This window comes from Pseudorasbora parva, chromosome 2 (genome assembly GCF_024679245.1).
Source record: "Pseudorasbora parva isolate DD20220531a chromosome 2, ASM2467924v1, whole genome shotgun sequence".
In the NCBI taxonomy this organism is placed as follows: domain Eukaryota; kingdom Metazoa; phylum Chordata; class Actinopteri; order Cypriniformes; family Gobionidae; genus Pseudorasbora; species Pseudorasbora parva.
Genome location: NC_090173.1, coordinates 23,372,892 through 23,386,820, shown reverse-complemented (window position 1 = coordinate 23,386,820; position 13,929 = coordinate 23,372,892). Strand labels below are relative to the sequence as shown.

Genomic DNA, 13,929 nt, shown 5'->3' with positions numbered 1-13,929 from the left:
TTATTTTGTCTCATGTTAGTTTAAATGTATTATTATTTTTTTATGTAAAGCTATTTGAATTACCATGGTTTATGAAATTTGCTATATAAATAAACTTGCCTTTCAAAATGATATAACATTTCTTAAATGCATTGAAAATTTGGAAAAATCCATTTGGATGCTAGATGGATATATTTTTAAGTGAAACAGGATATCCAACAATAAAATGCTCTAAGAATTGAAGCATTAGTGGGGCTTGATGTCAGCCAGGAATTTCTGAGGTGTAGAAAGCTATCAGAATGACACAGATGACGTGAACCTAGCTTTAAATGATCTAGTCCTGTGGGTCTCTGACAGTGCAAAGCCATGTCTTAAACTATTAACTTTTTTTCTACTCTTAGATGTGATGATGAATCTCCATATGCAGCGTGTGCTGAAGGGACACTGGCAGAATCGTCCTCTGGAGAAGATCAAGCCCATCAAGAAGATCTCACTCAAGCACAAGATGTGTTTGGGAAGCCGCATCTCAGACCCTTCCTCCAAAGACAAACACAGGCTCGCCAACTCTCTCCTTTCCACAGCCCGTAAGTGTGAAAACAACAACAAAATTCACTGAAAGATCTCATTTATTAGCATTTTTCCACTTTCATGGATGTTGAAAATACAGAGGTGTATATAGGATTTAGAAAATGGAGGTGGCTGCACAGGCACCAAAGCTCTATAGGCCACTGCTCTGACAGTCTACCAAGTTTTGAGAGGAAATTCCCTGCATCTTCATGTCTGAAATGTCAAGAGTCTAGTTGTCTCTAATGTAGGCAAAATTCTCACACCTTTAGGAGAGTCTAAATTTGGTCTAAACGTGATGGCCCTAATGAGCAGTTAAATTGTCCTGTGACTGTCTGGCCGTCATTAGCTTCTCGCTACAGTGACTCAGCAGTTATTTCTGGCATCATATAAGTCTAGCCACGGTTGCCGCCTTTATTTATTTATTTTTCACATCCTATGTATGAATTATTAAACTTTGAAGCATCCAGATTTAATGATCTTTAGCGTAGAGTTGAATGAGTGACGGGAGAAATGTAGTAATATTTGTTTTTGTGTTATTTAGTATTGTTTGAGATTGACATAATTGATTACTCAAATTACATTACTCAAATTACATATGCTGACAAAGAAAAGATAACATTAACCCTTTGACACGTACGATCACATATGTGATTAGAAAATTTAGTTATCAACCTGCCAGATTCAAAAATTCTAATCTGCTTTAGCATGTTGACGAGACTGACTGAGATCAGTGTCTTTTAATGTTTATTTTAGGTTTCATACACTTCAAATTACATTTCACAATCACAAAAATGTACATCCAGCAGGCCCCATCTCCGTCAGTGTTTAAACATATAATGGGGGCATGGATGCCCACAGCCCGTGATAACTTTACAGATTAACCAACACAGTAATTTTCTACCATGTTCCCTTACGTAATGTCACATAAGATGACTTCATGGTGATTGGGACACTTTTCGCAAGTCATCTCAATGCCAAAAAGTGTCCCAATCACCTTGAATTCACCCTATATCAGGAGAAGTGGATAATCTTAGGTTGTAAATCCAGCAGGTTCCATCAGTATTAAAACATATAATGGCAGCGCGGATGCCCACAGCCTGTGATAACTTTACAGATCAACTAGCACAATAATTTTCTACCCTGACATATATCAGGTGAAGTGGATGATCTTGTGTTGTAAATCCAGCAGCCTCTGACTCCCTGTCAGTGTTGAAAACATAATGGTAGCACCCCGCCCACAGCCCGTGATAACTTTCCAATCAACAAACATATAATTAGAATTCTTTTAACCATAAGGAGGTCACTTACATGCATTTAATTTAGTCAGTAAATATTTTGTATAAAAATAATACAAAATAAAGTGCATTTAAAGTTTGATATGTTACCATGGAAATTAGAACACATTTTATAATAACGGTCGCATTAAAAAAAAAGTTAAAGTAAGAAAAAATGTACACAGATATAAATTATGTAAAATAACTAAAGAGTAAGACGTAAAAAAAAAAAAACGAATCAGTAACAGCAAAAAAGATGGAAACAGGCAAAATATGCGGAGTAACCGAAAAGCAAGATAACTAACATTAGGTGTTAACTCTTTCCCCGCCAAACACAGAATTTTCCATTATTTCTGAGAAAACGCTTCCACGCTAAACACAGAGATTTCCATTATTTGAGAGAAAGCGTTTCCACGCCAAACACGGAATTTTCCGGGTTTTCACTGTCAGACGCTAGGGGGCGCTATTACACATCTTCTGAATGAGTGTTAAATCTCCTGATCAAAACATACGAGGAAGTGATCGTATGCAAAATAACCTGCTCATCAAAATTAAACATCATATAACTCAAAACTATCTAATGTTACTGAATGAAATGTGGATCCAGGACGAGCTACAGGACTGTGTAAGCATTAGGAGTGTTGATGGACTCCATCTTCTCCATCTTTGTTTGATAATCGTTCTGAATCTTATCTGGAAACAGTCTTTCACAAAAACATGATTTTCTCAGATTTTCTTTTAGTTCAAATTTTGCTTTTTTTTTATGAAACCTACCCATATTCAAGTGTTGATAAAAAAGGAATACATGAAGCTAGAATAAAAGTTTTGTTTGAAAGAAGAGGGTCCGCTCTTTCTGTTAATGTATTTCACACTCAGATATTCATAAAACCAAATATTCTAGGGGCTATTCAATTTTTGTGAAAATGGTCAAAAACCCTGGCGGTGGCTGGCAACTTTTTTTTTTTTTTTAAATGCTAGCGGGAAAAGAGTTAATAAAGATGGTTGTCCAAAAGCACTTTGTTTAGGCTAAATGTTTATTTTATCTTTATAAATGTATTACAACAAAATAGTTAAATATACATTACAACTGGCAAATTAGATGTTAAAATAAATGTACAAAATATAATAGGGCAAAATAAGTATTAGTGCAAAACAAAAACTGTGAATCTCATTTTCTGTAAATCATGTAAAATAACCCAAAAATACAGATAAAGATTAAAAATTTCCTCATTTGCTTTCTCTCTCAGGTTTGTCGCATCATAAGGTGCGCTCAGAGAAGGTGTCCCGGCAGCAGTTAGACATCCCAATGAGTGCCAGTAGACTTGACTCTCGCCAGCATTTCCGGCAGAGCAGTTCTTTTGACAGGAGCCACAGCCGCAAGAGACCTCGTGAACCCTCGCTGGACCGTACAGAAAGTATGTTCTTCGTTACATTTTTCTCCTCTCATTTACTCGCTTTTATGCACGTCAGTCTTAATTGCTCTCTCTTAATCAACATTAAGTTTCTTCTTTTAACGCACTATAATTTGTCTATAGATACTCCAAAGTTGTATATGGATATGGGGAGTCCATGCCCATCTCTGTCCGCTCTCAACACACCCACCCACAGCCCCCTGATGAGACAGCCGTCGACCTCTGAGACCTCCACGCCCCTCCACCTTAACAGCAGCGCCTCTGTATGATGCTCTTAAACGCCTTCCATCTCCGTTTGTGTATACATGTGAGAACCAAGTTACTTATGCCTGTGTGTGACTCTTACAGACTATTCGCAGACGGAGAGGAGAGAGCCCCTTTGACATCAATAACATCGTCATCCCCATGTCCGTGGCCGCCACCACCCGAGTGGAGAAACTACAGTATAAAGAGATCCTTACCCCGAGGTCAGAGAAACTGACATGCAAAAGAACTGCTTTCTGACCTGTGTTCATTAGCCACATCAATTGCTCTTTGATTGCTGATTATTTTGCCTTTTGCTTTTTAATTGTAGTTGGCGAGAAGTGGACGTTTTTGCAAAACCAATAGCTGAAGAGGACGATGCAGTGGAGGTACGGCCATGCTGTTGGTCACCCAGCAGTTATTTTAGGCTGTCAAGACCGTAAGCCGCCTATCTAGAAATTTAGGGCATCATAGGTTTGTTTTAGTTCTGGGCGGTATACCGTCTCATACCGAATACCGGTGTTGATTTTTATCATATACATTTTTAATATACAGCAGTGTCGGTGCATGATGCTTAAACAACGTATGGAACGCGGCACAGCTCAACACTAGCTAAATCTGAAATCGCCCCCTAAACCCTCATTCACTATTCCCTACTGTTAGATGACTCACCCTAATGTTGTTCCACACCCGTAAGACCTCCGTTCATCTTCGGAACACAGTTTAGGATATTTTATATGGACTACTTTGATGATGTTTTTATTCCCTTTTTGGACATGGACAGTATAGTGTGCATACACTTGGGTACGCTTTTGGACTAAATATAAAATATCTTAAACTGTGTTCTGAAGATGAACGGAGGTCTTACAGGTGTAAAACGACATTAGGGTGAGTAATCAATGACATAAATTTCAATTTTGGGTGAACTAACCCTTTAAGGTCCAATTCTCCCTATTAACTAGTTGTTTATTAGCATACATATTACTAAGTTTTTATCTGTTTATTAGTACTTGTAAAGCACATATTAATGCCTTATTCTGCATGGCCATATTCTACATTACTTAATCCTACCCTATACCTAAACTTAACTACCTTACTAACTATTAATAAGAGTTTGAGGCAGGAAGAGTTTGAGGAAGTGGTAGTTAATTTTTAGTTATTGAGAATTTGACCCAAATTTAAAATGTCAACCCCTTTTACAGTCTGAAGCTATGTATTTATGCATGTCTATGTATTTAATAGTCTTCTCTCATTCTCTCAGGTTGAGGATCTCTCTGACCTTACATTCTCTCAGCTACACCTTCCTTGTGAGGAGCAGGAGCGCTCTCGCTGGAGTTGGACTGCCAGCAACGTCGCAAAGAGAAGAGGCAGTAGGTGAGGGAACACACATCTTGCACTGCTTTTCTCAGCTCTTTTTAGGGATGAGTGCGATTTTCTTCTGATTAACAACTTGGCGGCCGTCTACACGTAGCTGGACGTTGAGTTTTGCACTTCATTATGGCAGATGAGGTGCAAAAGTGACAGTTTCAAACACGAGACATAAGAGATGCAGAGAATAACGACACCAGACTGTTCACTTGCATCGACTTTCTAATGAAGTTATTAAAGCAATAAGCATTTTACTGATTTCACTACAGCCACAGGTATATCATGATAATCAGTGGCAGTTTATTTTCCCACAGATCGTACAAGTCTGTGGATGGACGGACAACTCCTTTGCTGTGCGGCACCAACCCCTCCACGCCGCAGCCCTCATCTCCAGACACGGCACATTTCCACCTGCTGCACGAGTACAGCTCAGTGACGTCTCCCTCCAGTCCCGTCAGCCCGGAGATGCTGATGCTGTCCGGCCTGCACACGCCAGGCTCCAGAGACTCCCACCGGCTGCTGTCCAATGAGGACACGCGCTGCTCCACCCCAGATACCTGCGAGGAAATGGTAGGCCCCCAATGTAGCGCCATCACGATTATGAAAATTATCAGTTTTATTTCATTAAAAAAAAGTTGTACATTGGCTAACCTATACTACCTCGGTATCACAGAAAACGAGTTATTTTGGCTACATGAGTGTTTCTAATACAACGGCTGAGGGAGTAATGCTTAATTTTGATGTAATCGGTCTCTTTCCTGTAATCTTTCCCTCTTTTGTAAAGTTAGAAGTTTTTTTTTCTAATCTATATACAAAAAAATACATACTTGTTTCCATCCATCACTATAGATGTTTACCTGACTTTTTTAGAGTATTCTGTTCTTCTGTGCTCCAATATGAACTGGAGGCTTAATTGTACATTCAAGTTCAAACATGCTCAGTAGTTCAGTTACTAAAAAAACTGTCCTGTTGGAGCAACCGAGGAGTTCAAACTGACAGCCTTCTGGTTACCAGGTGCAGTCTTCAGATCTGTGTGCAGGTATTTACTTGGTCTGTCTCTGTTTGTCCCTATGGGCTCCCCAACCGGTACAGCCATGGGAATGCCGGACCTTTCCACTGGACGTGGAGCCGCAACAGGAGTGCGAAATCCATCTCAGTCCTGCTGGCGAGAGGTCATATAGGACCATTCGACGCGTGTCCGGCTCCAGAACTTCCAAGTCTGAGTCCGACGCTGGGCCTCCGTCACCTCTCGGCGACGACTGCGCCAAGCAGAAACAAACCAACCCATCCAAACCTACTCACCGATGAAGCCTAGACTCTGCCCACCCACCAACCAACCCCCCCCATCCACCAGCTTTCAGAAACTCATGGAACAGCAGCAACGTAGATGGAAAGAAAACCAACAAAACGAATGAAAGTCCCTGTTGTTTGATATTCAAACATCAGTAAATTCTTTCACAGTTTTTAGTGAATTGTATGGCGATTATATATAGAGACCTGTTTTAATTCAGTCTTTCTTTTTGGGTCACTGGAGGACAAAAATGTTTAGGACGATAAAAATAAAAGGAAGAACGCGAGATTAGCTTGAGTGCTAAACCAAAATAAGAAGCTCCGAAATGTATCGTATAACGCAGAAGAGCACTTCCCCCTTAGCATGCTGTCGTACTGAGGGGCTCAGCTTGCATTGTGTGTGGTTCCCTTCCAGCTTTTTCCAAAATCCTGCCTAAAATTTCTCGTTCAGCCTTGCAGTTTATACTGGAGTGATAAAACGCAAAAATAAAGCCAGTAATGATTACAGGAGACTTGCACGAAGGCGCCAATGCTTGTCTTTGTTCTCTCTGCGAAAGCAATTGGCTTTGAATTATTTCCACGTTCCCTTTGTTTTGTTTTGAGTAGACAAACTTCCTCATATTTAATGCTATGAATTGCACAAATCCCAGTTTCATTTTTGTCCCATGGTCCGTCTGTGCCCCATTTCTGTCAAAGTGACAGAGAGAGCAGGTGCCTTTACCGCAGCCAGGAAATCAAACTGCCATGTGGCTCTCGTGCGCTTTTTAAACACCACCAAGTCTGATTAGAGCACTTAATTGGTCTCTCTAGCATGACACTATTTCCAGTAACCCTACAATCAGCACCCGAATAAACATGCGCAGGCCGCTAATATTGGAGGCTCGATTGCGCTCTTAGCATCGTGGAATGGCCCTTCTTGTGTGGGCTTGCGTTAGTGTGAGTTTTGTAGCACTTGGCGCTACTATGCATGACCAAGTTAGTCCAAAGAACATGCAGTCACTCCAATATAAACTGAAATTTTCCTGCCACTTGTTTCCCTAAAACGTGGTACCCCGTACAAAAGAGATCTTCCATTGATTGGTCAGGTCTAAACTCTATTCGTTTAATAAATCAATCCGCAATACCTACAGCAATCATCAAATCTCGTTACTGGGTTTATGATGAGGATTAACATTGGCCGGAGTGCTTGACAAGAAAGGACATGGCAAATTTTCATTCGTTGGCTCCTCGGTTGCTGTCGGTCACAGTCCCGTTTTTTTTTTTCTTCTCAGTTTTCTTTTTCGTTGTGTAATGACGAGGAACTATTTCGTTTTTTTCCTCCCAGTCAGCGAGTCACAGCTTGCAGCTCTTTCCTGTTGTTTTAACTAATACGAATGTAATAAAGTCTAATAGCGGACACCAGTTACTTACAATTTTTATAAGTAGCTTCTCTGTATCTGTTGTCACACAAATCTAGCTATTGTAGCCATTTGTTCTTGTTTAAGGGATGTCATGTAAACCAGAAATCCTTAATATATTCTTTTTTTTTTTATCTCACTGGAGCATAACAGCATTCATAGTGTCAGAGAAATCTCATCTTTCGAGGTTATGTGGCAAATTGTAAGCGGACCATCAACGACTGTCCCATTTCCTGCTGAGAAACCCGCCGCCCCTTTCATTCTTAATATCATTAATTATGGTTTTATGTCTCTCTCTGTGGGGGTCTGTGTACTTATCGGGCAAATGTACCATAAGGTTTGACTAGCTTTCAAAAGCCAATATTGTATCGTGTGAGTTATTTTCATACTTTGAATTTCCAATGTGGTGAATGAGGGTTGGGTGAGTCTGGTATATCCTTTAGCATGTAATAGTTTGTACAAAACAACAAAAAAAAGTTTATTTTGTACATACCTTGTTTGATTCTTTACTGTGTTTGATGTTCAGGCTGTAGCTGTCCTGATTGTCTAGGGAGAAGACACATGGAAATATTTAACACTTTGTTTATGCAGAGGCAACAAGAAAAAAAAAAAATGTTTATCGATAATTGGCTGATCGGACAGGCAGGCAACGTTTGTGCTTCTCAAATTAAAAGTGAATTATATTGTACTTATGTCTTCTGTCTTTCTGTTGCACCAGTGAATTGTTTCCATCAGGTTCACATGCAGAAAGAGTATTCATTAAAGGCATCTGCTCGGATCGCCAAGGGTTTGGATTAGAATTGGCATTCATTTTAAACCTATTTATGTAACATAACTTCGAAAAGCAGACCCCGTTGAAGTTTTTTAAATTTAATGTTCGTGGAGGATAAAAGCTTAATACATTTAAAAAAGACATTTAGATGATGTCAGATATTATTGATGATTTTTTTTTTTATTATTCAAACAGGTGCTGTACCTTGTAATGACTGCATGGACATTGCTGTGCCATGTACAGCTATTACAGTCATTATACTGACTCCTAGTGGCAATAATGCAGTATCAAGCAAAATCAGTAGTATTTGGTTACCAGTTGCTTTATAGTGCACTCTATTCATACATGAATGTAATGAGCATTGGTGCAGAGATGACATCAGAACCCGGAAGACTAATTGGCCACTGGTTCCTTCAATGTTTTATAATGGGGGTGAGGTTAAATTTATGAGTAAAATAAAGCCTTTGGTAAGCATGACTATACTTTGACGTTTTGTTCTACAACGTTTGTTCACAATGTAAAATTGGTTTACATTCTTATTGCATTGCTACTTGTATGTTCTTTTAAAAATCTTGGAAGGATACTTCACATACTGTGTTTAAACTCTAGTTCATATAGCGCGCGTATGTATGTGGTTGCCAGCCACCGCCAGCGTGGCCCCTAGAGTATTTTATTGAATGGATATCCAAACACGGAAAGAGAACAGAGAACACACGTTTTATTCTAGCTTCATGCATTCTTTATGGTATGAATTATGTTCTAATTTCTAACCATGAAATTGCTTCAATCATACAAATCAAAACAGATAGATTTATGTACTTACAAACCAAAGTATATAAATCAATTGTTGTTACCCCTGGTAAATATGATCAAAATGGCTTTAAAAAATAATCTGCATTGTTTATCCTTTTGATCTTTTATTTAAAAAAATCTAACCTTTCATTTACATCTAATATTTACAACAATATTTAATAATTATATTGTACTTATGTTTTCGTTTAGCAGACACTTTTATCCAAAGTGAATTACAAAAAAGGGTAGAGCAATAGAAGCAACGAAACAAACAAGGCCAACAACCTGTAAGAGCTGTAAGAAGTCTCAGTTAATTAAGAACAGTAGGCCTACACAAACTTTTGTTTTCTTTTTGTTTTTGGACAAACAAACAAAATTTAAATGGATAGTTAAGTGGATAATTTAAATAAAATAATTGAAAATGGGGGGTAAATCACATTATGAAAAATTATTTTCTCTAAAACACGTTGACCACAATTATTGGTACCCCTAGAATTTTAAATGAGTAAAATATCTGAAGTATATTTACATTAATATTTAATTTTTTAGCACATCAGGGTGACAAGGAACATGACATTGTCCAGCTAGGATGTTTTGTTTCACAGGAGGATAAATATAAGGAGGCATAAAAGCCAAATTCCCTTAGTTAAACCAAAAAATATAGTTCTAATATGCAGCAAAAGATTGTTAAGCTTCACAAAATAGAAAGAGGCTTTAGGAAAATAGCTAAAGCATTGAAAATCCCCATTTCCACCATCAGGGCAATAATTAAGAAGCTCCATTTAACTAAAAATGTTACAAATCTGCCTGAAAGAGGACGTGTGTGTATATTGTCCTAATGCACGGCGAGGAGGAACGTTTGAGTGCACAAAGACTCTCCAAGGGTCACAGATGGAGAATCGCAGAGATTAGTTGAGTCTTAGGGTCAGAAAGCCTAAAAAAAATCAAACAAGCCCTACATCACCACATGTTGTTTGGGAGGGATTCAAGAAAAATCCTCCTCGCTCATCCAGAAACAGCACATTCAGTGGTCAGACACGACTGGAAAGTCAAAAGGGATCTGGTTCTGTGGTCAAATTAAACTATAAAATAGCTTTTTGGCAGCAAATCTACCAGATGGGTTTGGTGCAAACAGGGATAAAAAGTACCCCATGCCCACGGCTAAAAATACCACTGGATCTTTAATGTTGTGGGCCTATTTTTTTGCTGGAGGTCCTGGACATCTTGTTCAGATACATTGAATCATGGATTCTAGCAAATACCAAAAGATAAAAAATCAAAACCTGATGGATTCTGCTAGAAATCGTATAATGGGCCGTGGTTGGATCTCCCATCAGGACAATGATCCAAAACATACATCAAAATCAACACAAATGTGTCACTGAGCACAAAATGAAGCTTCTGCCATGACCATCCCAGTTCCCTGACCTGAACCCGATCGAAGATGTGTGGCCTAACAGAAGAGAAGAAGCACCAGCATGGATCTGTGAATCTGAAGGATCTGGAGAGGTTCAGTATGGAGGAATGTTTTCTGATCTCTATTCAGGTGTTCTCCAAACTCATCAGGCATCATAGAAGAAGACTCAGACAATTGTGGCACACGTGTTTTGGAGAAAAGCATTTATTTCATAATGTGATTTACTCCCTCATTTTCAATTATTTTACATTAATGAAAGGGTTAGATTTTTGTGAATTTTTTTAATAAAAGATCAAAAGTATATTCAATGCAGATTTATTTTTTACAGCCATATTTGATCATATTTACCAGGGGTACCAACAATTTTGACCACCACTGTGTATGTATCTATATAGGAGGCATAACGTGTGTGTGTGTGTGTGTGTGTGTGTAAATATATATACACACACACACATACACTTACAAACCAAAATCTAGCCACAGGAGGTCACACGCCAGTGTACCTTTTGTGCCAGTTCCAAGCCCGGCTAAATAGAGAGGGTTGTGTCAACCCTCAGGGCATCCAAAGTAAAAAAAAATGCCAAATTCATTATGCGGATCATGAATATGACTTACAGGTTACAGGGAGAAGAGGTAAAGAAGCTGCAGGATTTTAAGTACTTAGGGTCAACAGTCCAGAGCAATGGGGAGTGTGCAGGCAGGCTGGAATGGGTTGAGAAAAGTGTCAGCAAGAATGAAAGGAAAAGTGTACAGGACAGTAGTGAGACCAGCGATGTTGTATGGTTTGGAGACCGTTGCACTGAGGAAAAGACAGGAGGAAAAGCTAGAAGTTGTAGAGCTGAAGACCTTGAGGTTCTCTTTGGGAGTGAAGAGGATGGATAAGATCAAGAATGAGAACATCAGAGGGACAGCACATGTGAGATGCTTTGGAGACAAAGTTAGAGAGGCCAGGTTGAGACGGTTTGGACATGTTCAGAGGAGAGAGTGAATATATAAGGTAAAAGGATGCTGAGGTTAGAGCTGCTAGGCAGGAGGTCACGAGGTAGACCAGGGCTATTCAAATCTTACCCTGGAGGGCCAATGCACTGCAGAGTTTAGCTCCAACCCTGATCAAACACACCCACCTGTGATTTTCTAATGATCCTGGAGATCTTTCTAATGATTGATTAACATGTTCAGGTGTGCTTGATTCAGGTTGGAGCTAAACTCTGCACTGCATTGGCCCTCCAGGGTAAGATTTGAATAGCCCTGGACCAAAGAGGAGGTTTATGGATGTAGTGAAGGAGGACATGAAGGTAGTCAGTGTGTCATCATCATCATTTCTCCATGATGATGTTGGTGGTTGTTTTATTGAGTGCTTTGAAATCCTTTCATGTCCTTTGCGTTGGTCCATTCACACAATCTTTGGAACAGCATTTATACACAGAGGCTGTTTAATCCATTAATACAGAAGCATTGTTACCATAAAGGGAGGATAAGGTATGAAAAACCGGAGGGATGCGCCCAGTGATTTCGGTTAGAGGGTGCTTGTGTAGGCAAAACTACTGCAGAGCTCAACTATAAGGATGGCAAGGTCATTTGTCATTTCTTTTTGTATCATGTTTTTTTTTGTTGCCTTGAACACTTAAATATGAATTGATGTTTAAATGAAGTATTGGACATTGTAAGAATAATGCAAAGGTAGATCGATGCTTTGCATTATTAATACCATAGTTTTCCAACAAAAGCTGTATGTAAAACATCAGTAATTTAATGAAAAATGTATAAAATGTTCATATTAAATTAAATGTTTGCATTAAATAATTTTAAAAAGATAACCTCTTATTGTAACCTAAACTGTTGCTTAACATGGAAAAATCTAGGAACATAGAAAAATGTAGGAACACAATCCTTATTGTTGAGCCCTGTGCAGCAGCTTTACTTCAATGTTTTGTATGATTTTGTATGTTGACATTTGCTTTCTTCTCTGTCAAAAGAGTCACTAGAGGCCAAGCGAGACGATTTCCTTCAGCGATGCGACTTCGTGCATTCGGCATGAGGAAAATGTAGTTTTGATGAATTTACAAGCCGAGCCTGGCACCAGAATTTCCGTGATTTAAGAATTAGACTGAGTAATTTTTTAATGTCTTATTTTTGCTTTTATAAAAGGAATTTGAACATCTTTGAAGGACTGTAACATGCACTGTAGTGCCCACTGATTGATTTGATTTAAATAATTTTATAGCAGGCCTCTTTTGTTCTTAAATGTGTCCTTTACAGCCTGATAGCCTCAAGTTTTACCTAAGAGCGTTTGAAATGTTCGGTTCCTGTCAAATTCATAGCCAGTATCGTTAACAAACCATGGAACATGTTTGCCTTCCTTACTGCTGCAAGTCAAAACAGGAATGCGTAAGTTTTCTAATGATCCTGGAGATCTTTCTAATGATTGATTAACATGTTCAGGTGTGCTTGATTCAGGTTGGAGCTAAACTCTGCACTGCATTGGCCCTCCAGGGTAAGATTTGAATAGCCCTGAGGTAGACCAAAGAGGAGGTTTATGGATGTAGTGAAGGAGGACATGAAGGTAGTCAGTGTGAGAGAGGAGGATACAGAGGATAGGACTAGATGGAAGCAGATGATTCGCTGTGAACTGCGAACAGCCGAAAGAAGTTAGCAAATACCTATCATTGAACCTTCAAAATGGTTCTTAAAAGTATTATGATATTGCTCACAAATGGACAAAAATGACACTTTTGGACCATATACACACATTTTTGGTACAGTTAATTTTATATTGTTTTGCATCCAGAAACGTTTTAAAAACAAAGTCATTAAAGGTAAGTAAATAAATGGTAGCTTGCCTTGCAACACGAGCTTACACTGTGTAGAAACCTACAGAACGAACTTCAAAAATACAGCTGTGCTGAGAGAGGCTGCCCCCTGAAGTAAAATCCCACTTCAGAAGAGATGTTTAGAAATTAGGTTAACTGTCTTCCATGTGAAGGAGATGTTTTTGAAGAACATTCCATTGTCATATGACTTGAAAACAGCCCATCACTGGCTACTTTAAGGCCCGCCCTTTTAATTCCCATAGTGCAATATATTGTAGTGTTTTTTTATTTGTTTGTTTGTTTGTTTACAGAATAACAAGAAAGTGAGTAGAAATTAATTGTTGGCAACTGCGTAGCCTACACCATAGAGGTAGATGCTTTCATTCTTGATATCATTATTTGTAGTTTTCTTTTTTTTGTAGTCTATGTATAAGGCAAATATACAGCAGCCTGAACAGCTTTCAAAAGCAATATTGTTGGCAAGACAAAAAAGGAAAATGACGCTATACCTTTAAACATCTTGTGTTCATATTGCATCGTCCATTCAACACATTTAAATAAAACAGCTATAAGAAAAACAACCTTATAAAAAAGAAAGGACACAGAAA

General features: G+C 38.7%; 1 protein-coding gene across 1 annotated transcript in view; it reads left to right on the top strand.

The window, feature by feature from the left end:
- Positions 1–8,218, top strand: part of kansl1b (KAT8 regulatory NSL complex subunit 1b) — an 87,942-nt gene extending 79,724 nt beyond the window's left edge. Inside the window, exons 8-15 of the mRNA XM_067412697.1 lie at positions 381–563; positions 3,068–3,235; positions 3,356–3,495; positions 3,581–3,699; positions 3,807–3,864; positions 4,737–4,849; positions 5,158–5,414; positions 5,919–8,218. Of these exons, the coding sequence (XP_067268798.1) occupies positions 381–563; positions 3,068–3,235; positions 3,356–3,495; positions 3,581–3,699; positions 3,807–3,864; positions 4,737–4,849; positions 5,158–5,414; positions 5,919–6,151 (1,271 nt within the window). The 3' untranslated portion in view covers positions 6,152–8,218. The remainder of the gene's footprint in view (positions 1–380; positions 564–3,067; positions 3,236–3,355; positions 3,496–3,580; positions 3,700–3,806; positions 3,865–4,736; positions 4,850–5,157; positions 5,415–5,918) is intronic.
- The last annotated feature ends 5,711 nt before the right edge of the window (positions 8,219–13,929 follow it).